Below are 27,829 nucleotides of genomic sequence, written 5' to 3'. Positions count from 1 at the left end.
TCTCATCCACAACAAAAGCCTAAATGGGATGAAGCCTGGCCTCCTCAGTGAAAGCTTCCTCTATGACTCAGCTGTGTTCAGTGGAGAGGCTGCCGCCGACTGAGCCCAGGGTAATGCCTGCAGGGGTTGGCAGTAGCATATTCGCAGCAGAGGGCCAACTTGCTTCCATCAGAGCTCAGGCTCAGCCTGAGTCTTTATACCTTCAGAGCACACTGAAAGGTTCAGACCTTCAGGAACGTGTTTTCCTAACAGACCGACAGATAGGACCTGACTCCCCTTCAAAACATCTTGGGGAGAGGAAGGTAAGAGAGGAGGTTTCCAAAAAGAGTTGTAAAATTTATGCCCACGTATTGAGGTGAGGGGGCATCTTTTAGAAATGTGGTGCTCAAAAGCTTGTCCCATTCACCCCCAGAAGTTGGTCCAATACAAATGATAACCTCACCCAGCTTGTCTCTGTGATAACAATAACTTCTTATAAAGTATAGCATCTTTATTGACCGATATTACTGTGGATGGTGACTCTCACCCCATTAAATGTTAGTGCAGGATCTGATATGTAGAATGTATATTTTAAGTGATGGGACATGTGAAAAGAAGCCTCCTTGTCAGTCAAGGAAAGAGAATAGCCAGGTAAAAAGTTTGGTCAGCAACCTGACCAGGTAAACAGCTTGGTCAGCAGTCCAATCAGATAAACAACTGAGTTAGCAAACCAGGAAAAGTGTTTATACAATCTATAATGACATGGTGTTTAAGGCAAGCACCTGAATGTGGGTGTGAGCTTGCATTTAACCCTGTACTGTGCCCTGCTTTGGTAGACTGATCACTCACTGATGCAGCAAATAAACAACGTACTTCTTCATCTCAAGGGTCTATCTGTGAACCTGTGCATTCTGGGTAGCAGGGGAAAGAACTGGTCAATAATTAGCAAAACCCATGAGATAAAAAAGCTCATTCACTGAACACTGCATATGAAGTGGCACTAGAAGTGATGAAGAAAAGATTGTTTCAAATGTGACACAAACTATCTGCCTCTTCATCTACAAGTAGGTCTTGTTTTCAGGCTCCCTGCATTGTTGTACTCGGGTCTCTCCACTCCTAGTTCCCAGAGGTAGACGCTAGATAGATCATAGGACAGGCAACAGGATACAAGGCCTTTTATATGGGAGTCATATGTCAATAATGACCCAGAGTTGTCATCAGATGGATATCAGCTATTCTAAAGTGAATGGGCTGTCTCAGTCCAGTAAGTGGGCAAATGTCCACATCACAGAAACCCACCATCCAAGTGCTAACCTCAGAGGCACAAAGGACTGAATGGACAGAGGCTAATTATCTACTTGCTCCCAGAGATGGTGGTCTCCTCCTAGAACAGGTAGATAGACATTGGCTCTGTGTGGGCAGTATGTCTGTGGAGGGGTTGTGGACATTATGTAAACAAACATGTACAATCTCCATTTAGGCTCTCCTAGCACCTTAAAAACCAACACTAACATTATCTTTAAAATGTAAAAAAAATAAAAGGGTTTTGGAACTTCTTAAAATGGGGTCCTAATATTTGCACAGGACGTGGTTGAAATGAAGCTGATGCTACAAAATAGCTGGGAGATGTTCTCAGTGGTAGCTTCTTAACATGAAGCACCAAAAAGGATACGCTCCTTAGAAAAGTAGGCCCCAAGCCACAGGGAAGTGAACAGCTATGCAGTGTAGTAAATTAAATGAAGGCTTGAGAAACTGGTGATGAAGAGAATAAAAGAATACCAAGGAATTGTTTCCTCTTCTACATAAAAGATACCTAGAATAGTGCGTGTGTGCGTGCATATACACATAAACCTCCCTGCCTTTAAGAGATAAGGAGCAATTAAAACAAAGCAGCTTCTGGGTGGAGGGGCACTGTTTTAGTGAAATTCCCCACCCCACATCCCCACTCCGTTAGGTCATCTCTAAATCCAACAAGATGCCTAGAATTCCCTTGTAAAAGGGCCACAGAAAGGAAGAAGGCTCCCCTGCTTCCCTTATATCACACACTTCTATGTGTTGTGGACTTCCAGTGGATACAGTGTACTTAGATTTCCAGGAAGCCTTTGACAAGGTCCTCACCAAAGTCTCTTATGTAAATTAAGTTGTCATGAGATAAGCGGGAAGATCTTGTCATGGACTGAGAGCTGGTTAAAAGACAGGGAACAATGGGTAGGAATAAATGGTAAATTTTCAGAATGGAGAGGGGTAACTAGTGGTGTTCCCCAAGGGTCAGTCCTAGGATCAATCCCAATTCAACAATGATCTGGAGAAAAGGGTAAACAGTGAGGTGGCAAAGTTTGCAGACAATACTAAACTGCTTAAGATAGTTAAGACCAAAGCAGACTGTGAAGAACTCCAAAAAGATCTCACAAAACTAAGTGATTGGCAGGGCCGGCTCCAGGCACCAGCGTTCCAAGCAGGTGCTTGGGGTGGCAATCTGCAAGGGGCGGCAGTCCGTGTGCTGTTAGGGTGTTTCCGTGGTGGGGGCAATTCTGCGGCAGCCTCTCTCTTCAGCCGCCCGCAGCTTCTATTTTGAGCTGCTCGCCGCCGTGGCAATTCGCCGCACTGCTTGAAGCGGCAAAAACAGTAGAGCCAGCCCTGGTGATTGGGCAACAAAATGGCAAATGAAATTTAAAGTGGATAAATGTAAAGTAATGCACATTGGAAAAAATAACCCCAACTATACATACAATATGATGCGGGCTAATTTAGCTACAACTAATCAGGAAAGTGATCTTGGAGTCATTGTGGATAGTTCTCTGAAGACGTCCACACAGTGTGCAGCAGCAGTCAAAAAAGCAAACAGGATGTTAGGAATCATTAAAAAAGGGATAGAGAATAAGACAGAGAATATCTTATTGACCTTATATAAATCCATGGTGCGCCCACATCTTGAATACCACGTATAGATGTAGTCTCTTCATCTCAAAAAAGATATACTGGCATTAGAAAAGGTTCAGAGAAGGGCAACTAAAATGATTAGGGGTTTGGAACAGGTCCCATATGAGGACAGATTATAGAGGCTGGGACTTTTCAGCTTGGAAAAGAAGAGACTAAGGGGGAGATATAATAGAGGTATATAACATCATGAGTGGTGTGGAGAAAGTGAATAAGGAAAAGTTATTTACTTGTTCCCATAATATAAGAACTAGGGGGCCACCAAATGAAATTAATGGGTGGCAGGTTTAAAACAAATAAAAGGAAGTTCTTCTTCACTCAGCGCACAGTCAACCTGTGGAACTCCTTGCCTGAGGAGGTTGTGAAGGCTAGGACTATAACAGGGTTTAAAAGAGAACTGGTAAATTCATGGAGGTTAAGTCCATTAATGGCTATTAGCCAGGATGGTTAAGGAATGGTGTCCCTACCCTCTGTTTGTCAGAGGGTGGAGATGGATGGCAGGAGAGAGATCACTTGATGATTACCTGTTCTGTTCACTCCCTCTGGGGCACCTGGCATTGGCCACTGTTGGCAGACAGGATACTGGGCTGGATGGACCTTTGGTCTGACTCAGTATGGCTGTTCTTATGTGGCAGCCATCTTTTCCCACCCATTTAGAATTAGGTCTCGGAATTGCAAGACTGCCAGTGAACAACTCAGTAACCTCTGCCTCACAGGCTGTCTGCTCTCGTCCTTTTTCAGTATGACCTTATCAGATCTCACTACAAAGCAGCATTAGGCCATGTCAGTTCTTGGAGGGGAGACTGCCAAAGAACACCTAGTTACTGCTGGAAGATTGGAAGACTGCTGGTGATTCTGTGCAATAGTTTTTCTTCTATCCCAAAGAGTCCTGGAAATGGGTGGGTATTGCCCTGCTGGAGATGCTGTCTTGCAATGAGAGTTGTAAAACTAAGATCCTATTATTTGTGGCTATTAAAATTCTCATGTCTTTCACAAGAGTGGGAGCATTTCTTTGAGCTGTACTTGGCCATAGTGGTAATTTTATTCTGTCGACATAAATCCTCACCTCCTCAGCAACTGAATATGGAATTCCTTTTCATCTTCTGAAAGATGACCTCTATATTATGCTGTAAAATTGTTCATTGCCTATCACATGCCACTCAGTGGTTGCTTTTCAGTGGTGAGGGAAGAAGCCCCATGTTACAGTCTGTAAAGCACTTCAGGACACTCTGGGAGCAAAGAACCAATACACGGATTAGTTAAAAGCAGAAAATGAAGAAGAGATTAACAGTGAGTAGCATTTGAAACTATCTGGCTCTTCATCTACAAGTAGCTCGCTTTCAGACTCTGCCTTGTTGTACTTGCTTCTCTCCACTCTTAGCCACCAGAGACAGATGCTGCCTTCTTGATTATTAAATCTTCCTTTATTGTGAAACTTTCTCTTCCCAAAAGGCTGGGATCAGTGCTAACTTTTTAATAAAGGAAGATGACATCTCACATTTCAGAGTGAACCAGTGTTTTCCATCTGGTTTATAGAGTCTCTCTCAGCTGCTGAGGTTCTTCCTGTGCCTGCTGTTGGACCAGAGCCCTGGCATTTTCTGTGGACTCCCTTACAGCTGTTTGACTAGGAAGATGACCTCTGACTGCAGAAACAGTGTCTAAGCCACTAGATCCTTCTCAAATACTCTCTCTAAATAAAGTCGTTTTATAGTTTTAGTTAATCATTATGGGGCAGATAGTTCTGCATGTCAGGGCAAAAGAGTAGAAGAGGCTTAAAGTGCCTCTTCCCCCCCTGCACAAAACCACTGGTTCCTGTGAGCAGGGGGAAGCAGCCCTCCACCGCCACAGAGATGGGAAGAGAGTGGGCAGGGCCCTGACTCCACCCCTTTCCCCTGCTGCTATCACCATCACTACGCCTGGCAGCAGCCTGCTGCTGTTTACTCACTCCCACAGAATTAGAGAGACTCCCACCTCACAAGCTTGATCCAGGGGAAGTGCAGCAAAGTGCTGCCCCTAGGTCTGGCCTGGATCACAAACTGATGAGCTAGCCCACAATCTGAAGTATTCAGAGTAGCAGCCGTGTTAGTCTGTATCCGCAAAAAGAACAGGAGTACTAGTGGCACCTTAGAGACTAACACATTTATTTGAGCATAAGCTTTCGTGGGCTAAAGCCCACTTCATCAGATGCATGCAGTGGAAAATACAGTAGGAAGATATCTGAAGTATGTTAGTGTGAGCTGCAAGGGATTCAGCCCAAAGAGGATGAGGATGGAGAAAATAGCTCTAAAATGGGTGCTGAAGATGTGGCAGAGTTTTCTTAGCTCCAAACCAACTTGCTGATGTATTTTGCTAAATGGGGAGGCACCTAAACACATGCACATGTGGTTGCCTGAATGAATCAGGTCTTTGAGGAACACGGAGTTTACAAACCATGCCAAATGAAGGTCTTAAAGATGTGTTCCAATTGACATTTGTATCCTGATAGCCCATAATACATATCATACATAATACAGTGTTACATACAAACATCTTTCTAGAAGACTTTCCTATATCATCATGCTCTGTCACAACTTTACATACTCTGAATGGTTCCTTAAACTTGACTTAAGAAACTATTCCAACCTAAAAATGGGAAGAGGGTAAAATCTAACAACACTTTATTTTATAACCATTCTGTATATTCTAATCCATGCCTAATGGACTGTTACTCCTTTTCCCTTTTAGAGCTGAAGTTCTTGCAGTGTTCCTACAACCAGCTGGAGGAAAAATGTCTGAGTGGCTTTTCCAGTTGTCTGTGTAGGTTAGTGGTGTTCAACAATCAGGCACTTGGATATCTTTTCTTGTGTATGAACGCCGATATAGCTCAGCTGCAGTACCTGGTTAACTTGGTAGAGATCAGGCTCCCGTCCCTCATCGGTTTCTTCTTCAGTCGCTTTGCTTGTGGAACAAAATTGAGTTTCTATCTCGTGGCAACGTAGGATCCTGTGTGTGTCTGATTCTTTAGTCAAAGGAAAAGAAGAGCTCATAGAAACAACAGCACCTCCCAAAGACAGAAGCCTGTCTGGCACCAAATTCAGCCCGGGACATTTTGAAAATGATATGGCTTTTTTTTTTTTTTTTTTTTTTGACTTGGTGTTCTCAGGGCCTGATCCAAAAGCCACTGAATTCAATAGGAGTCTTTCCACTGACTTCAATGGGCTTTGGATCAGGTCATAAGGGAGTTAAACTTTATACCCCTCCTAATGGAAATACAACCTAGATGGAGCTACTATAATATGGGTAAAAAGAAAAGGAGGACTTGTGGCACCTTAGAGACTAACAAATTTATTAGAGCATAAGCTTTCGTGAGCAACAGCTCACTTCACGAAAGCTGATGCTCTAATAAATTTGTCTCTAAGTGCCACAAGTCCTCCTTTTCTTTTTGCGGATACAGACTAATACGGCTGCTACTCTGAAACCTATAATATGGGTGTTATGTATAGGTTGCAGAACAAAACTGAATACAGATTATGTATTTGGCTTTGAACACAGAGGGTGGGATCTTCTTTCATTAAGTGTTCAGGTTTGGCCTACCTCTGGTTCCCTTAAAGTCAACAGAAGTTTTATAATTGCCTTTAAGGCCAATACTGAGCACTTTTATAAATCTCACCCTTAAACTTTGATTGAAGTAGTTGACATCTCAGGAGCATACACTGCTGTATATGTACTTAGTGGTAAAGGAAGTAAATCCCACCTACATGCAGGTAAAATTTGTGAGCCTGAAGCAAGTAATGCAAAGTGAAATAATTTTGTACATGAAGTCATACTAGAGGTGGTACAGTTATGTCTGGGTGCTACAGCTATAGAAGACATTTATATTACCCTTATTTCTCTGAATAAATTCAGATGACAGCCCCATTTCATTTCTTCATTCAGTTTGGAGGCCAGATGGCATTAGAATCATTTACTTCACCTTGTTGTGCTTAATTACTACAATCAACACACTATTTTCCAAATTAATCATAACAAAGTAATTTCATTAGTAACACAGCAGGCTGTTGAATTATTAGCATCATAACAGTTTGCAAACAATTAAACTTTATTTGAACCTTAAAAATTTGCAGAGTGGAACATTACTGTAAGATCTAATGGCAATATAGTACAAATTCAGCACAGAGCAAAAAATCAAATAAAAATGCTTTATAAAATATGACTTAGAATCACCTTTGGAAAAAAATTAGCTGTCTTGCTGTTCACAGAACGGCAAATGAAATCCAAGTCAACAACAAAAACACAGCAATTAAGCATATTTTCTAACACCCAATTTTGTTTAAGTTATATTAATGGGAACTTTCTCATCCAAAAAAGGTTATGGTATTCGCAAAGATTTAAAGTAAACATTTTTTTCTGTTTTACATTGTTGGTTTATTCCAAGAAATTTCAGGTCAGGGTTTTGGGTCAGAGTTATGGGTCTCTGTTTCAAAATATCCTAGTTTTTGAATATTTATGTAGTTTGTTTGCTAACCTCTCACATTGTACGAAGTGAGAAAAAACAAAGGATCTAGGAACTATGGACAAAAGATGCTTTATTTCTGTTTGTGCCACCAGCATCAGGAAAAGCAGCTCAAAAAGCCTTTTATTCATCATTTGGCTAAGGACTCCCTCTCCTGGATTAACCGGAAAAGAGAAAGAAGCCCTCCAAATGGTTTAAGTTGCAAACTATGTGCCTGTGCATAAAACACACATTGGTGGGGGGAAGGGTTTCCAACCAGTTCAACATGCTACGAAAATCTGCTGCCATCTACTGACAAACCCTTGCAAAATCTTCTCTTTTTATATTACGATATCAAAATATAACAGTGGTGCCCACTAGTGCTGCTGTAGTTCAGGGTTTGTCAGCACAAGACCACTAATTTCAGGGGGTTTAACTCAGCTGTAAAAATCTGCTGTGGGTTTAATCTTGGCATATAAAGTATCTTTTTTTTTTAAAAGAAAAATCAAATTTAGTATAACTCAGATGATTTTCCTTTTGTTAATTCAATTTTACAGGTGACTAGTGTGTACACTGTGTATTTGACAAAAGAGAGTTGTTACAAAAAGAAAAGCAGTTGTGGTGAATTTCTGAATTGTATAATAGGAGGACTTTTCAGCATGTGGATTTATTGTGCAGTCATGTTAATGAGATAAAAGCTCTTGCAATATTGACAGTTCACATTGTATATACAATCCAGAAGTACACTTGAGAAAATAAAGATCTAAATTTACAATCTATCATTTTAATGCTTCACAGATTATCTGGTTTGGATGACCATTTCGTAACAATATAGGTTTATAAAATAACCATAAAACCTTGCCCTATTTTACTCCTCCTAGTAGTCTTGTGTAACAAAAGGTAAACTAAAGTAACGTTAGTGGTCTAAAGCACACACAGACAAAAACTACCTTTTAACTCATCCTGTTTTCAGGGCGAGCCTGATGCATAAACAGCACAAACAGCTTACTGAGGACCTGCATAGGCTCAGCAACTCGCAGACTGGCTTTACCTGCCTTTTTGGCAGCTTGAGGTCTCACAAATCACAAGGCTAGCCCTGGTTGTTTCCAACTCTGCTGGAGACTCTAGATAGTTGGTGATCTTCCGTACTAGAATACCCAGCACTTAAGTAGAACAGGGGATTTTAAGTATTGACTCCGAATTGTCCTGCTTTTGTGTGTGTAAATGAAATGTTTGTTTGGTGTGTGTGTTTTTGGTGTGTTTAATGACTTCAGATTCTGGATTTGATACTGTCAAGATTGCCAATAACCTGCATTCACAAAAGCTGTTTTATATACTTCAGTGGCACTACTTATGCAAGCAAGGATCATTTACGTAAGTAAGGTTTGCAGAATTGACCTAATGACAGCATCCAACTTCAACAATATCACAACAGGTATATAGACTCTTTCATTGACAAAGAATCATCCACAAATGTTTTTTTTTTAATACATGTGTTGTCAACCCAGAATATAATCATTTTCAATTCTATATCTGTTTTAGTCTCATGACCACATTTCTCACGATGCAAGTCTGACAATAAAGATAATATGGTGTAAATCAATATAGTTCTACTGACTTTAATGGAGCTGATTTACATGAATTGAGGATCTGGTCTTATATATTATTTTGTGACTATTAAATCTTATTCTATATAAAAAATACTAAAATTATATGAAGAAATAAACCATGCAGAAATGTAAAATGTTTCTTTAGAAGCATGTTAGTTTTAAAACTTGCATTATTGCACAGGAATTTACCTGTTTTTTATATGGAATTATACATTGCAATCCCATTAAAGTGAATTTATCAAAAGGCTAATGCTATTAAAATCCACATGAGGAGAATGATAATTTGCCACTGTCAAGGTGTTGCTAAATATTTAAAATTTACATAGAAAAAAATCTGATACCATTTAAACAGAACATATCTATAACTACAAAGTGCACTTAATGTTTCAGCAAAACAGCAACAGATACAGCTTTGCTGCTTGTGCACCAAATGTTAACTAACATCGTCTATTGAGTGTCACAGTACTTTAGTTATATAACAAAGGATTGAACAGAGCACTTTTCCCAAAAAGATTAATGATAAAGTAGTACAGAAATGGAGAAAAATTAAAAAATGTTTTATGTTTAATATATTTGGTGCGGTGGTCTCATTACACCCATCAAACAACAAGTTCACACAGTTGAATCTTCGCATTTTGGAAATCAGGTCTGGAAGGTGCAGCTGTACGTCACTCTTGATTGTAATTGCAGAATTCTCCTGATTAGGAAGAATGACATTTACAATACACGGTTAGCCAAAAAGCCAACAAACCCCAAATATTTATCCTTTCCATATATTTCTAACTGTACACACACACACTATTAAGCAACCAACCTAACTAAAAAGCTTGCAAACTTGATTCTATGAAAGGACAAAGAAAAGGAAGCTAGTTATGGAATACATCTTATTCTGAACACAATAGTTATTTTTCATTTCATATACAAACCCAGCAGAGCTTCTTTAATTGAACTTTAATATAAAGATTGTGGCAAAATATATTTGTCAACAGAACTCCTGAAAAGGTTCCAGGAAAGAAATACTTATGAAACAGAGAACAAGGGAACATATAAACCATCACAGAAGATTGGATTAAAATGTACTTACCCAGGGCTCTCAAATATCATACATCTCCATTATGTAGGCTCTAGGCACCAAGCCAATGGTTCCCTTCATTTCTCCTACCCACCAGCCAAATCTATCGTAGTCCTAATTGAAAACAATATGCAATATTAACCTTTAGTCTGATATATATGCAATAGAGTTTGTATGAAACTCCTTATGGATGTTTCCTCTTATATATAGTTATAAGAGCTTGAAATGAAAATTCAAAACATTAGATCCTTTTGTTTGAGGCATTCAAAATGCATGGTTAGGCAAAGTAATATATTAAATTTTAAAAGGACCAGCATATTTATTAGTGTTCTGAAAAAATTACCAATGTTTCTCTGCAACAGGTAAAAACCACACTTGATCTCCTCTTTCTCCAATGCTCTTCACCCCAAAACCTATATAAAATCCTATTGTTTGTCACTAATATCCAGCAGTGGAATACTGAAGTATGGAAATTGACTGGAATTCTTACAGTACCACAAGACTGAACTTAAAGGAACTTGCAATCAAATTATTTCAAATAATGTTTTGCTCAAATATGAAAGGAAGGCCATCATATATCTGATGCATATTCTCTTTTTATGGACAAAGTATACCATTGCTTTAGCCTTGCAGAAAATCCTACCACAGTTCTCATATGTCTGATGGATGACTAATGTATTTTTGTTTGAAATTTGTTAAGGCTTATTGAGATAAATATGAAACAAAATGAATTATAATAGTTTAAAGAGAGAATATTTTCCAAAAAGCAATACCGAGTTAGAGTATTGTGGGATCCAAATTTAATTTTTTTCCTATGAGGTAAATATTTTAAGATCAATTTTAACAAGAGTTCAATAAATTGTAACTGCTGAAATTGCGCGCACACACACACACACACAGAATTACACATGAGGCATTATTAAGACAGAGACCCTGTTCAAAATGGATTGATTAGTAAGATAATTACGGTGGAACAAACATGGAAAATATAAAATACACAGAGATATATAATAAGCAACATTTGCCTCCTGCTATAGTGCTCTTTTGAAAAGAAAGGCTGTAGGATTTCTGAACTGATGGTTCTGTTGAGATACCATGAGCTACAATTTTGCCTGTAGCTAAAACGTTTTATGACATAGCAGCCAAGTGGAGGCCAGAAGTTTAAGGGTTAGTGGATTTTTATTAGAACCTCAATTATATCAACTTGCGGCTAACATACACGGCCTATTCTGGAGTTCTCTAAAGGTCCTGTAAAGTGCTTGGGGCTCTCAACTCTAATTGTGGCTAACGGAATAGGGCCCCAAACATGACCAATCACCCCACTCCCCCCACCCCTTAATTATCCCTGTTATTTATTTATTTATTTGGGTTGTGTGTGCAGGTAGATCCTATTCCCAGATTAAACAGATTCCCTTCTCCTCTCCTCCAAGATAAATAGAATACTGGTCATTTGAAAGTCCTATCCTCTGATATACAGAGTATTAAAATGAATAAGAGGTTAAAATAATCCAAGACAGACATGACATTTGTTTACACTGGAGAACACATGACTGGGAGAAATTAGGGAAGGAATTCCATCTCCTTTTCCATTCTGTGGTAAGGGATTGTGGGGAGCTACCTGGTCTATAAAAGCCTAGGGCAATCTGAATGAGGCTGCCAGTCAGAGAATTATCCCCTGCGGCATTTTACGGAGAATTGGAGGAATTGTTATGAAGCACACATTACAGTCAAAACCCTTAAAGGTTAAGCCAGTGTTCTCACATCAATGGCACAAATGTTCCAGCTCAGCTTGTTTGTTTAATACATTTTATATTTTTCTGTATATATACATATATCACACTATGCTGCTTAAGTATACAAACTATCTCTAGACTGAAAAGTGGTAATTGCTCAAGATGCCAGCACTCACCTATGCTAAAGGATTTTCACCCATAAATCTTTCTAATGAAAAAGCAACAACATACTTTAAGCCGTTCCGTGTAACTCATGAAGTGAGCCCAAGAAAGATTGATTAAGCAAGTTTTACTAGACATCACCAAAAACAAACAATACATGAGATCAGGGAAGAGGCTTAGTTAAGTGGTCATTAAACCACTTATAACAAATGGCACAGAAAAAGGTTGTGGCTAAATTATTGCTTGAAAACGTTTCACTTAAAGACACTGTGTGAACTTTGATACCACATGAACTTTTAAAAAGCTATTCAGATGGCTCGATTTAAATTACAAACATGTTGCTTTTTGAAAACTTTCCATTTCTTGCTATTTAGTAATATGCCATTTAATGCTCTTGTGTGAAGCTAAGTGATAAGATGAAATGGATGGTGATGTAACAGTCTAGTAAGCTAATTTATGGATTCATTGCAGCCATTAGACCATATAGACAAGACTGCAACACAGAAGCTTTTACTTTATCATTACTATTCTTTGCATGAGCCTCTAGAGCAACATGAATCCCAATTAAACCATCTGCAGTCCATAGAAGTTGGAATAAAAATATAATAAAGGTTCCTGGTTACCAAGAATATAATAATTTCAGCTCAGGTTTCAGATCATCACTACATAGAAGTCTCCCTTTTAAACTGGTTAATGAATGTACGTCTCTCTCTAAATACTGCCAAAGCTCACCTTCCTGCACACCCATGTACAAAATCTAATTTGAGGTATTGTTTCTCCTATTGTTATCAATGATAAATGACTTACAGTGACAAAATAATGCAATTGATTCAGTGTTGTCTTGAGGTCCCATATGTCTGTTATTGATGTATAAGACAGGCATGGAATAAAATAAAGACTAAAATCCACATTTGTGGGAAACAGAGAATAGTTTAAAAATGCAGAGGAAACTGAATCCGGTTAGAATAGATAATATGTACTCTTAAAAGTTAAGAAGCATGGTATCCTGCAAGCAGCAAGTAGGACCTCAGGCCTGAGAAAGCTCACCATCTGGTATCCCTCACTGCATTCAGCTCCTACCATCAACGCTAACAGAGGCAAGTGACTATACTTCAGAAGGACTGATAAAATAATGAAGAGTCCTTTAATCTACAGGAAACCATTCTAGTCAATTTATAAGAAATATTGTGTCCCTTTGTAGGACGTGTAATTATTTTCTATTAATCATGTGCTATAAAGCTATATTATGTAGTTATTCTGTTATCACTAGCAAGAGGCCTGCAGTCAGCTCCTGACAATGTTAGGTAATTACTAACACAAAGCTTCTTTCTCCTTACGTAGAAATGCTATCAAGATCCAGAGTTGCTGTGATGCTTACTGTATGAAAATAACACTCCGAAGAAATTCAATAACTGCAAAATGAATTGCTTCACAAGGCACATAGTATGCGTGGGGCGGAGGAGGTGGGGGGAGAGAAGGGGAAAAATCCTTTCCAAATAAAACAAGAAGGTAGCCGTAAGGAACAGCTAAACGTTTTCTAAACTGCTGTTATATTTTCATTGTTCATTCTGATATACAGTGGGTGATGGTTTTTGTTTTTTACAGATGTTGATTAAGCAACAAAGTGATTGCATCCCGTTGAAAGAAAGAAGGAAAGAAAGCTGCTAATTTAAAATTAAAACTATTTTTGCCTACACATTCATTCTCTATGTAGTGTATAAAGGTAACAACAAAACAAAGATCCTGATCCTACAAACGCCTATGCTCTTAATTTTGTATGCTGTGTACAGATGCCCCTGCCTACTGCTCCCTACCCCCAACATCAATGTGTAAAGATAAGCATGTGCTTAAGACTTTAAGGGATCTAGGCCTACAAGGTTATTGCAGTTTGGTAGAGCGCATTCAATGGAAACACGCTAGCCACTTTCATGTATATTTGTATATTTTTCTCCAATTATTTTTTAGTGTATGGAACATTCCCATAAAAAGAGATGTTTGAAATGCAACATTTTTGCAGGAAGTTCTCTCACTCCGCCTCTAAGGGCCAGATCCTGTGCAGACCTGAGAGCCTCCTAAGAGATGCTTAGTACCCTCCCAACTCCTACAGACTTCAACAAGGGATGAGGGCATTTGGCACCTCATGTGACTGGACCTGTATTGTTTAATACTGAAATAAAGTGTCAATTTTTAACAATGAGGTTAATTAACAGTTGGAACAATTTACCAAGCATCATGGTGGATTCTCCATCACTAGCAATTTTTAAATCAAGATTGGATGTTTTTCTAAAAGAGATGCCCTAGGAATCATTTTGGGGAAGTTCTCTGGCTGTGTTACAAAGGAGGTCAGACTAGAAAGATCACAATAGTCCCTGCCGGCCCTGGAATCTATGAATACTTGTAGTGTGTCTTCTCTTCTGAAGTGAAGATTTCTGAAAATCATCCTTGTATTTCAATACATGGAAAACAACAATGAACTTGTGGATTACAAATGATTCTGTTTTCCATACTACTAATAAAACTAACTTCTTAACAATTACAGATTTTAAACTTTAAATTGAGATGAAGAATTTATTTTTAACCGGGCTATGGTTAAATAAGTAGCCCCCATTAACAGACAGTAGAGGAGTTGGAGGCAGGAGGACATTTTTAAAGAATGTCTTAGCGGCTAACTTTGGCAAGATAATATTTAAAACCACCTCTAATTTGCCCAGGAGATTCAGACTATCTGGAAAATTTTAGAACTTTCTTTGGTGTAATTGCTGAATGATATGTGATTGACTGGAGAGCATTTTTGGCAGAAAGCGACAAATGCTTTAGATAACTGAATGAGACTTCTTCACATGTAGCAGAGTTGTTTTAAGGCAGAAAAAATAGGTTTTTTAAGGAATATAAACCTCAGATTTATTATATGGAAGCATTATTAGCTAATGACATGACATAATGAAATATAAATCAATTTAAAAGTTACAGTACAAATAAAAGTGAACAGAATTGAATTTAAAAATCAAAATTGGTATCTGAAAACATCTTAGGAGAAATGAAAATCTGTTTTATATGCATCTCAAATCATAATGTCAAAAATATTTCCTAGTGAGACAGATAATGTTAAGTGCTTATTAATAAAGGTAAGTGTTCAGAACTAGAATCACTTTTGACCTGGTCAGGATTAGATAACCCCACGCTTCCAGGTCCTTACCCTTATCTTATTTTTTAACCATTATACAGCAGGTTTCCTTTTTTGTATAAGACATACAACTAAACAAATGGAAAAAGGATAATTTACATTGTAGTATGAGCACATGGAACTAAATTTTCAACAAATACAGCTTTCATTATGATAAGGTAATGGTTTAACAAAAATAATCCATATTTTACCACCATATACAGAGTGTCTTCCATGTAACTATTAAAAAGTGTATTCTCCCTATACTTGATGCAGGGTACTTGTCAGGAAACATTCCACTTTTGTGCTGTATTTATATTTTCATAGACAGTGATCTGAGCTCATAAGACTAATATGTTTCTTTGTATTTTGATTAAACAAAAACACAGGTTAAAAGGTTTCAGAGTAGAAGCTGTGTTAGTTTGTATCCGCAAAAAGAAAAGGAGGACTTGTGGCACCTTAGAGACTAACAAATTTATTTGAGCATAAGCTTTCGTGAGCTACAGCTCACTTCATCGGATGCATTCAGAATTCTGTTTCTGAATGCATCCGATGAAGTGAGCTGTAGCTCACGAAAGCTTATGCTCAAATAAATTTGTTAGTCTCTAAGGTGCCACAAGTCCTCCTTTTCTTTTTACAGGTTAAAAGGTGCACCCTGAGGTGGTTATTTTTGTTTAGTTTTGTTAAAACACCCACCATTATGCATTTGCAGATGTTAAACATGGTGTACAGAAATCTGAATACTGAATCCTTGCTCTATACTCAGTAAAAGTTCCAGGGTCCTCAAAGCAAAGGGTTAACTGCTGGATGAAATTCCTATGGACAATAAATACTTACATGAGTAGCATCGGCATGCACTGAATTAACAACAGGAAATGGGTATAATTTCAGCAATACTGGCTGAGATATGACACTTGTCTTTCTAGTTAATGTTATTTGTTGCTTTTAAAAATATAAATGTATAAATCTGGTTGGTATGAAAAGAGGTTAAAGGTCAGAAAGACGTACACAGTGTATGAGTCCAGAATACTGTTATATGGTAATGGACAACTAGAAGGATGCAGGGATCTGCTAATAAACTCAGCACAGCATCATAATCATTTGCATCTGGCTGATGAAATTATGAAGCTTTCCAGTATGAAACATTCTCGCTAGAAAATCATGCAACTGCCACAAATATGTTAACTGTGTACACATTCTGAATCCAAGGTATACCCAACTTAAAAAAAATATAGTTATTCAATCACCCATGCTTAGCTTTATATTTTAAACCGATTTTTATACACAAAATAAGATTTATGGTGAAGTATTTAAAAGAACTGACACATCATAGTTTGCTTTCCCATCTGTCATAGGAATTCGAAACCAAATGAGAGCCCACAACTGAATGGAAGTTGAGGACGTTCAGTACTCGGACTGGGCCACAAAAGTATTGCATTTCTAACGTATTATTTGCTTTTCACATGAGCCAATTTTTAATTGAAAAAAATCTCCATGAAGCTCTGACTGTAAATGTATCACTTTTTCGTGGGGCAGGAGGGGAAGGAAGTACAAATTTCTGAAGGTTGAATAAAACAGGATAAATATGACAAAACACACACACACACACACACACACGCACATTCAAGAGAACTAATACAAATTTTAACATGATACCAGCATGAGTGTATATCTGGACAGATTCATTGTAATCAGCTAAAGGTAATCTTTTTAGCTAACTGACTACCTATCGAGATGTGTTATGAAGCATTTGTTCAAAAATTCTGTTATTTAAAAACTCTCAACATTTTAAAGAAATACTTATCAGTAAAAGTTTGCAGCAAAAAACTGCACATTCTCCTTATATGCTAAGAATAGGAAGATGCATTATTACTTAGGTGCAAAGGTTAAAACTGCAAAAATGCGCCCGACTGGGAAGGTAGCTAAGCCAGATTTCAGGGCTCAATGTTAAAAAGAGGGAAATCTACTTTTGTTCAGGAATATTACTGCTAACATGTGTGTTTGCAGGATCAAGGTCGTAGTGGGCACCATTGATTTCAACAGGAGTACTCATAAGTACATCAAGCAGGATTTGGCCTTCTGTAGTGTTTAGCTACATTAGCAAATAAATTACAAATAATCAATGTTGTGTCACTGAAACCATAATTATTTTCCTTAGGTGCACTTAAACTAGAATCACCTCAGCTGTTACGTATTGTCATCTTATTTTCATTGTCTCTTTAACCTGTAAAAATGCTACAATATTCCAAGTCAGAACAAAATTGCTTCCATTACACTATATTAATACTGAACTGAGAGAAATAAAATCTTGTTCAGACTTCTATTAGGCACTGTAGAAAGTATGTGAAAAGAAATTTTTCGCAGAAGATGCAAAAGTCGTATTGGTGGAAGCTACAAATACATATTTTGTCAAGTTCATGAGATTTAAATTTCTCAATAAAACAAATATTCTGTGCTTACACAAATACCCTATGTTTTTCTTAATATTGCATTCTTCCCACAACATGTAACACTTGCATTTAATTCCTTATCAGCAAAACAAGACTGCTTCATGATTAACGTCAAAACCTAGCTGACATATGATAGGAAAGTAATACGCCATAGCTAGGATCAAGCTGGAGTTGAATTTATGACACCATTTTGGATCTACACACATTACCTACTGTCAGCAACTGCATCTCTCATTTTTAACCACTAGATGGTGTAAAAAAATTAAAAAATTGCCCAAGATTCATACCACTGCCGCAAAAGCCAAGTATTACTTTACTCGATTAAGAAATATTTGTTGCAGAAAAGCCTTTACCAATTTTAGGGTGCTCTAGATTACTTTTTACCTTGGCTGATTCTTAACAAACCCTTTGTCTGGTTAGTAATGCTCAGACAGACCTTGAAATTGAATAAAGTGGAAGGCTAGATGGATAATTCCCTGGCACTTCACCTCCAAGGAGCCTAAATTCAGAGCTGACAGTAGTGTCCAAAACTCATTTTTCTGAAAAAGCTATAAACAGTCCCTAAGTGAAATGAAACTGAATTCTGTAGACTCTGTTTTGGTATAAAAATCACCCCTCACCAGAAAGCTTCTACACATCTGGAGAAATTAGCCGGCCAGTCTCAAGGACTGAATATGCATTAATCAAGGCACAACCCGGAGAGGGTTGATAGGGATTGGATGGATTAAGCTACTGTTTCTCCCCCTCTGTTCTCATTTTTAAAGTGAATTCATTCAGACTATCTGTAGGAGAGGGGTAAATAATTGTTAATTGTCAGGTGGGGAGGTTAAGCTTTAATTAGCCCCTTGCGGCATTAGACAATAGTAAAAGGAAGCTGATGTGTACAACTGAATTGCTTGCTTATCGTTTTCCATGTTTGTTAAGGAGTACTGATCTTCACAACTGAATGGAAGTCTGCCCTACCAGAAAGCCTTATCCTACCTCTAGTAATGTAATTCAGTTATTAGCTTAAGTGACAATGAAATACCTCAAAAGAAGCACATGGTCACATCATCATTAGCAATACATCGTCTATATTTTCATATATGACTATCTTTCCAACCGTAAATCTTAAAGTTATTTAAACAGAACAGATTCATTATCCAAAAACACTGCCGTTAAATGAATCAAAGAAGATTTAAAGCAATAGTGATGAAAGTTTCAAACTAACAGAGTACTGCAGCTTTCATGGGGTTACTTATGATTTCCATGCACAAGTACAGAAAGGGTTTAAATGAGCCCCAATGCCTTCAGCATTGTACTAAATGGCAATTGTGGGTGAAGGAACATAACTGACAAGTGCTGCTACAAAAAAAATTTCAGCTTATTTACTGAGGATTTTTATACATGAGAATCAGAGAACATTTCTTACTCTCAGACGCACTCATATGTAAACTTCAGTGGGCTTTGTGTAAGTGCATATAAGGAAAGGATTTTGTCCCACTATTGTTTTTAAAAGGTAGGCAAATTAACCTACCTTATAATAAAACACGACTGCGAACTTAATGCATGACATTATATTGGAACAGAAAACCTGCCTTTACCTCTGTGGGTTTTTTTAAGCAAACAGGAAAAAGTGGTGAATTAAAAATCGCCTGAATCTGTCAGAACAAACATACACAAAGCCTAAATCGTCAGAACAGCTGCAGTGTATACAAAAAGATGAAAGCCTAGTTCTAAAAACAAACTGTTTCCGGTAGCAAGATGCCCAGAAAACCAGAATCAGGACACACAAGAATATAAAGGAAGAGGAAGTAAAAACCATAACACACAACATAATATAGTTTACCCTACAAGGTTAACTTTTACCTAGAGTAAGCACATTGTCTTCCATTAAATTAGCTAGGGGATGTCAGCCAAGATTAAATGAACAGATAAACGTACTTTTAAGTTGATTCCTGTTACTTGGTTATGTTTTAAATGTGATTATATTTCATTTGACAAAATAATTCATTACTGTGAATGTCTGATTGCTAACAAAGGGTCTAAAGGGAGTGCTAGTCCCTCCTCTACTTCCCCCCCCAACAGGATTGTAGGAATACATTACTCTTTTTTTACACCAATTTACTCTCAGTAGCATACTGTACCTTGCTGAGAATGTAGATAACATCACCACGTTTAAATGACAACTCATCAGAAACATCTCCTGCGCAGTCCCACAAACCTTGGTAGAAATTAGCATAATTGGTATTTTTATCCCCTGGGAAAGAAAAAAAAAAGTATACATTAAACCTTCCAGCATTTGTGATCTTTTATCATCAAAGGTAGTAATTAAATCTTCACACACCAAATGATGATGGGCTAGAACACATTTCTCCATGTTCACTGTAGGAATCCCCACCACACGCCCACAAAAAAAGCAAGTGGAAAACCAGTTTAACTTGTGAACCCTACATTTGGTAACAGTTGTGTCACCCAAAACATGCAGCTACAGGTTCTCAAAGCATTTAGCAGCTGCATCTTACAGCACCTAGCTCTTCTTTACTGATATATTTCTAGCAAGCCATGTTTGCATCTTAACTTGAAAAGGATACAATGCTGGAGTATAATTAATAAAATCTGTGAGAACAGGCCAATGGTAAGCATTTTGTGGTGCACATCTTTTTCTTTTCAACAAGATTTTCCCTTTTCTGAGAGTCTTTCATATAATCTTTGGTAGTTACTGCTGAAATATTATAGCAACTTTGAAAGAGTTTGCTGAAGCAGCATTTCTAAAATATTTTGTGTCAGCTCTAGCTTAGGACATTAAGCTCTGGCTAAACATGCAACATACACTATAGTCATAAGCTCATCCTTCTAACAGCATAAGCACAATGGATGTGCTGTGTTCAAACTGCCATACAGACCATTAACTGATTGATTATTTAGCACTCTTTGCTCCCTAATACTGCAATAACAGAGTAATAAATGCTTTGCCATACGCTTACCATACAGAGTACATCTGTTGGAACATAGAACTTAAACATGGTTAAATACACTGGACACTTCTGTTACACTACAAACGATTTCCTGTTTTTAATTCAGTGAAAATGGAGTTTGATGAGTTAACTCACAAAGAATGTAAGCAATGCCAATAAGATGACCAGTTACATTGTGTATACACTAACCAGACAGAATATGTACTAACAATTTACAACACTGCAAAACTATTTTTTACTTCTGATAACATAAATATCACTGAATTGGCTGAATCAAGGCTGTCATCTTAGTTTTGTTATATGATCCTTGCACTGCAGGCTTGCTGGTTATTCCAGCATGTACCAGTCACATTTGCATATTATTAGCACTCTAGGCTATTATTGATAGGCCACAATTTAATCATGATTGGCTACGTTTATTACAAGAAAAAAATCTCCCTAAAATATCAGGTAACAAATAGGAGAAATTGCCACACTCTTTATTTTCTAAAAGTATTTTTCTGTTGATGTTAGTGTTCTCTATTTTCCAAACATTTTGATTTTAGTTCCAGTGTTTCCTACAGCAACAAGAAGAGCTGCTTTCCATTTATTTACTTCAGTCTGTGGGCTAGCACTTTCAGATGTCATTACTGACATAAGCAGGAATTTGGACAACTCTGACATAAATTAAAACTACTATGGATTGCCATTTGTTATTTATCCTTTACATAAAACAGTGCTTATTGGTTAACTTCTATTACATAGCACTAGAGGGCACTCAGGCTAGCAGCACACAAATTCTGCTATGATTGCACCAAAATATAGATACAATTTAAAAAAATCTTAGTAATAAAGTGGTTTATTCTTTAAATGTAGATGTTTAGACAGTATGGCATCTGGAGGAGATTGAATCAGTTTGAAAGTTTTTGCAAGGTCTAAGTTTTGGCCCTAACAAGCTTGTCTGTCAGTTTATTATTCACTGAATCTAAAACTCAGGGAATAGTGTAAGATGGTAAAATGAACATTGTATCTCTGCTACCATATTTTAATACTGTAATTATTTCAGTACTTGATTTCTATTAAAGCAAACTGAAGCTCTGGCTGAGGAGGTTTGTTGCAACTTGGTTGCAGTCTTCGACCAACTGTCTTTTTTTAATATACCAAATAAAACTCTTAGATCTTCAGAGTTACACAAATGTGAATTACGAGTTCTCACACACGACACTTATCCCTCTGGGGTTTCTTCTTCCCATTGAGGAGCCCGGTGGAATTCCTATTAACATTAATGGGAGTTACATGGGGCACATCGACAGGAGAAGAGATCCCACAGCGAGTGAGATACATCTCTCCCTCGATGAGCATCACGAGTATTTTATTAAGCCTTGGAGTGTAAATGCAACTGAACTAATGACTTGGCAACACTGGAAAAGATGCATTTTAAAAATAAGCTAATCGCTACTCAATGATGTTACCCAAAGACCAACCATGGTTCTGTGCTCTCATATGTGAAATCTACATAAGAAGAGAGCTGTTTATCCCAGGATAATTGGTAGGCCAGGGGGATGAAAAATTATAAATGAAAAAAAAAAGGCAGTGTACGTTTGTTAAGTTACTTTATTCTCCCAGGCATAGTAGTGTGTAAATTCCAGATGGGAAATGTGGACGTGAAAAATTAACAACTGGAATCTCCTTGCTCCTCTATGACCACAAGTGTGTCTGATTAAGTATGTGCATAGTCACCCTTGTATAATGTTAAGTATGGACATATCCTTAGAAGCAATATGTTTCAAGCAAAGTAGGCTTCATTAAAAGATGGAGCTAGTATTGTTTACAGTGCCCACACCACAAAGAAAGATACAGAGAGGGATGTTGTAACAAACTCACATTGCATTCTAAAATATATATAAAACCTTTTATTACTCAGCCCCTAGTTTACAGACTTATGCTAAGTTCTGAGCTCTGACCTGATTTCAGAAATGAGAGAGGACCACCTTGCATCTTTAACCTTTATTTGGAGAAGTGGATAAAGGAAAGCCAGGTGACCCTGGTGAACAAAAATGTAGCAGAGAGATAGTAACGAAATGATGCTGACTTTCTTTTCCCACTTTAAAGACAGGAAAACAGATCAGTGACTTGCCATCAGGAGCCTATGTACCAATGGGGGTGGTAGTGCATATGTTCCTGATATCAGTAACATTACGTTCCTGGGTTACTGATATGCTCTCACATTTTCTCACATCTCAATTATGAAACCAGTGTTGTCACCATTGTACTGTGCCTTAAAAATGAAATATCTAATTCCTTTAAAATGCTATATATCCTGTCTATAAATATTGCTAAAATAAAGAGAGTGTCTATCTTATGCAGAAGGCCTGATCCTGTAGCCTTTACTCATGTGAACAAGGGATGCAGGATCAGGTGTACATTTTGTATCTATCAGCTGCCTTTGATACTATTGATCATAAGGAGTGGCTGAGCTGCATTTGGTAAGGGTGGATCAGATTGTGGTGGGGAAATACAAAGTTAGGCAGCTCACATTCCAGGACAATTGTCTGATAGGCAACTGCCCAACAGTTTTGAAAACTCCCTTGTGAAGGGTTCCTCAAAGTTTCATAGTCATACCTATTTTTCCAGGGTGTGAGAGGGGCTGATGGAGAACACAGGCATTTTTGTCTTATGTGCTGATGAGAACCAACTCTTCATAAGATCCAAATAGCGCAGCCTCCCTACTTCCCTGATTTCAGATAGAGATAAGGCCTAAATGAAGGCGGTAGTGCTAGTGGGTAGGGGAAATTGCTTGAAGATGTATTTGCTCTTGCTAATGAAATATACTTTGTCAAGGATGTCCACAATCAGGGGTTCTTTTGGGTCTCTATTTCCCCAGGTAGCAGCAGTAAGCAAGAATGTTGTGGTTTTGGTCCTTTCCCCCACCACCACTTGCCACTGGCTAGATTTGCAATATATTCTCTCAGGTCTGCACCTGACCACTGTTATCCATGTCCTGCTCATGTCTAGATTGGATTACAGTAATGCTGTCTACTTGGAGCTTACCTATCCTCAGTGTCAGGACATATCTGACGGATGGACCTTGCTGGTCCAGGACCTAAGTTTGCTAGCCTTCAGGATACATTGCAAGTTTGAGTAGTTTGTGTTGGACATACATTCTGGGATCTTTTAGATATGGTAGTTGTTGTGATTAACCTGGGGATTATCTGCATGCTGTAAGATACTGGCAATTTATTACTCATTTTTGTGTTAATGCTGATAATACCAAAAATATGAAAGGTGTCAGAAAAAAACTATGAAAAAATTATTGCTGTAAATGCATTCTGCAACGACAAATCAGCTCTTCTGGCTCAACATAGATTTTACTGATTATAGATGGGTTCAAACCTCTGATCTGCCTTCAAATAAACTAGAAAAGAGCAATTTGTGCCTTATGTCTGTGATGGAAGAAATAAAAGGTGGGTTGGCTTGGGCAAAAGTTTGGCAAATATATTACACACACACTATACAAACACACACACATAACTTTAAACTTTGTTAAACGGGATTTAGGGTTGTAAATAACTAGATAGTTAAGGAAAAAAACTTTAGGAGCACAATATAATAGTCTCAAAGAGAAAGGTTAGAAAGTCTGGAAATTCAGAATAAGATTACACCTTTTAAAAACATTAACAGTAGAAAGTATATAAATGCACACATCAGGTCATTAAAATAAATTTAACATTGCCCTTATCTCCACTGACCTCCCACTCTACATAAGATAGACATTTTTCATCCTGTTGTAAAGGGGGTTTTGAGTAAATCTTTAAGAAGTTAGCAGAGCCTGCAGTTGTGTATCTTAAATTTACTAATCCCACTTTATCTGGCTAGTTTTCCTGTGGGAAGAAGGAACACCAGCATTTTTTCTCATTTATAGTACCTTGGTTTTGTACATAAATGACTGTGATATATAGGTGTGATCCTCAGGCAGCCTGCAACTCTGGTGTATAAGTTACTTTATTCTGGCTCTTAACAGGTTCACAGCACCAGATATAAATACTAGTACGTATGTTTAGGCTACATCGCATAGCATGACAGCACCATCAACTTTTGGGGAGTTGTCCCATGCTGGGAATGTGGTTTCTTTTGGTGAAGAGATGCAAAAATTCTGCCCTTTTTGGGACCACCGTTTATGGTCTTTAGAAATAGCATGTGTACTGTAGTCAGCTCTAATGATGTAAAGACAGGTGAAGTTCAGAATAAATAGCACAGTAGTGTACAATTAGTCTTAACAAGAGTAAGATATGGTTATCCAGTTAGTTAGTTTCCTTCTCACTTTTCAGACTCTCTGCTGTGATGGTGTGTGGTGTCTGAGGACACAAACCATCTCTTGGTTTTCAGTTATTCTGATGTTCCTGCAGAATGTACAAGAATGCACATGGCTTCCTTCTTCCTGGGCCCTTTCTCTCACTCGTGCTATCATAGAGTCATAGAATATCAGGGTTGGAATAGACCTCAGGAGGTCATCTAGTCCAACCCCCTTGCTCAAAGCAGGACCAATCCCCAATTTTTGCCCCAGATCCCTAAATGGCCCCCTCAAGGATTGAACTCACAACCCTGGGTTTAGCAGGCCAATGCTCAAACCACTGAGCTATCCACGTCAGGGAAAGAGAATGATAAGATAAAGAAGCATGGTAAAATAATTTTACTGGATTTATTTGGGGAGCAGGGGTTAACAACAAGATGGGTCCAGTTTCCTTTCTATATTCCCCCTCCCCCGCATTTCTCCCACCACAGCTCTGTCCTTTCAGCCCCCTCTCTTCAATCCAGCATCTGGTTGAATTCTCGCTCTGCCACCTCTCTTGGTCCCTACTACTCCACAATCACAGCTATCTACATCAAGGCAACACACAGTTTATTAAGTTTATGAAACCAATAATGGATGTGAAAACTGGTTTGGTAATTAAATCACTCTACCAATAATGCAAGACTAGTTAAAGGCACCGGTGTTCATCAAAATCAGCAGATTATACAAATTTAAAGTTTGTAGACAAACTGCTTGGGCGTTAAGATGAGACAAAAAAAGCTAGGAAAGCTTTCAAGATAAGAGATTTTCAGTTTTTTGCCCTCATATCTCCAAAATGCTTTATCTGAGTTGCTTCAAATTTACTAGAAAAATTTTAGCCTGACAGAAGATCCCTTAGGTTCAATTATAGATTAAATGGTTTAGTTCTGGAAAAGTTAAGATGTATGTGTACCAAACCTGAGTTCAAAATGGAAGTCTAGCATCTCTCCATAATATATACCTACTCACTCGAACAGATTATTAGAGGAAAAATTAGTTAAGTGCAGAAGATGAGTTACTGATGGTAAGGAAAGTATCGTTTTTCTTGTAATGCTTGAGACTGATTGAGATTTAGGTACCATATTCTGTGTGTATTATTTGTTGGAAAAACATCAGACATTTTTGAATAAGTTAGAAGTTCATGTGATGTGATGCCTTGAAAGAGAGAAATACCCTTGTCAACTCACTGCCCTACATGGCAAACTTCTTGTGTCATATATTTAATTGTTTAGGGAAGAACAGAGGTCAGTGCTATGCTCAAGTTTTAAAACTATTACTTGAAATGAATTTCATGTCTGGGGGGAATTATTATGGTGCTTTATTTCAAGGATATTGTACAAACCCTAGTTAAACTTATAGAGCTATTCTCATAAAAATGGGGATTGCTGTGTTCATAAACTAAGGTGCTAATATTTTGGTTATACTAGAGGATGTTATCAAAGTAAAGTTTCTTTGAGCTGAAATATTTATGAGAATAACAAACGTCTGTTGCTCACTTCATAATTGGATTGACCCTATCCAGTATTATAATTATTGGCATGTCTAAATGACTGTTAACGCTAAGGTTTCATTGAGTCGTGTTGTTTTATGAGTGATTGTTAGTAGATCACAATGCCAACAACATCTGATGACCCAGTCCTCATTTCCTTTCCAAGAAAAGGAAACCAAAACATTTTACTGCAACCTGTTCCTGCTTTCCTGTATGGGTCAGGAAATCAGGCCCGTTTCCTTTCCACATGTTGCAATAGGAAGAGTACTGCAAAGCTACTTCCTGAACACACACTCCTTATCCACCCTTTCCCTGACAGCACTGGAAGAGTGATGTGCAGTATATTTGATGGAGGAAGGTGACCCCAGACTGCATTACACTGCAGGACACAGTTACGACATGGCAAATCTGGTGTTGGCCGACATTTAGCTGTGAAGAGGTGTAAAGTCCTGATAAGAAGCAAGTCTTCCCTACTTTCTGGTCAAAAAAGTGATGGTTTATCAAAAGGACCATGCCCTTGAGGCAGGGATATATCTTGTTTTTACCTTAGCTGGAAATGTCTTGCAGTCGAGAAAAGTTGTCCCTCCATGTGACTTTACGTAGTATATGCAGTTATTTTTCCAGTCCCAGTGACAATTAGCACAAGGGCAGTTTGCCAAGTGGAGGCAGAGACAATATCCTTCTTAGCCTTCCCGGGCATTTGTGTCCTTTTCCAATTTTTTTGCTGCTGTCACTGGACTCTGGCATTTCTTATCCAATTCATTTGCTTTCTGTGATAATCATATGCAATGAAGATATGCATGGCCAACATTTAAACAGGCTGCAGATCAATTAGCGGTCTTAAGTTTATCTGATTTTTATCAAAGAAGACAGAGCTCTGGGTCGATTGTCAGAGCCTGTGTCAAGTTGACCTTTTCAGAGATGTCTACATTGGCAGTCCCCTGGGCAACTTGTTGTCCCCTGTTAGTCTCTGAATGGCAGAAGTCTGTTCTGCTCAAGCACAAAGTATACACAGATGTCTATATTATATTCTTATAGGTTTGACAGCAACTGCATGTTGTATCTATAAACTGTCCTTTAGCAGTGACACTTCCTCAATGATGATAAGCTAATTTATGCAACTAAATCTCCTTTGTGCAGAAATGAAAGCTAATTGAGTCATTACAAAGTAATTCAGGAAGGAATACCTTGTATAAATTGGCTTACTTTATAAATCCTTCTCAAGTGGTTTTCATGCATCCTAAATGGTGCTAAGCAGTTTTACTGCCATAAAATACCCAGATGAAACAGATTACTTTTTGAAGCTGGGAAAACATTATTTACAACAGCAAAAGGCAAAGATTGGAAAAGAAAAGTAGAGAAATATTTGCAGAAGAAAGAAAAGCATTTTAATTACCTGAAACATTGCTAGTGCTCCCTTGGCTCAGTTTCTTTGGCTCTTCAGTCTTTGGAGGAGCACTCTCTTCTTCCTCTGCAAATAGACAATTACAAATGAAA

At 37.9% G+C, this 27,829-nt stretch overlaps 1 protein-coding gene across 1 annotated transcript in view; it reads right to left on the bottom strand.

The window, feature by feature from the left end:
• Positions 1-6,972: 6,972 nt before the first annotated feature.
• The window catches only part of SKAP2 (src kinase associated phosphoprotein 2), a 148,305-nt gene continuing 127,448 nt past the window's right edge, over positions 6,973-27,829 (bottom strand). The window contains exons 10-13 of the mRNA XM_027826323.3: positions 27,729-27,803; positions 19,704-19,816; positions 10,082-10,183; positions 6,973-9,694 (exon numbers count right to left, since the gene is read on the bottom strand). Of these exons, the coding sequence (XP_027682124.2) occupies positions 10,091-10,183; positions 19,704-19,816; positions 27,729-27,803 (281 nt within the window). The 3' untranslated portion in view covers positions 6,973-9,694; positions 10,082-10,090. The remainder of the gene's footprint in view (positions 9,695-10,081; positions 10,184-19,703; positions 19,817-27,728; positions 27,804-27,829) is intronic.

The sequence above is a fragment of the Chelonia mydas genome, chromosome 2, assembly GCF_015237465.2.
Source record: "Chelonia mydas isolate rCheMyd1 chromosome 2, rCheMyd1.pri.v2, whole genome shotgun sequence".
NCBI lineage: Eukaryota > Metazoa > Chordata > Testudines > Cheloniidae > Chelonia > Chelonia mydas.
This window is presented reverse-complemented; position numbering and strand designations above follow the sequence as displayed.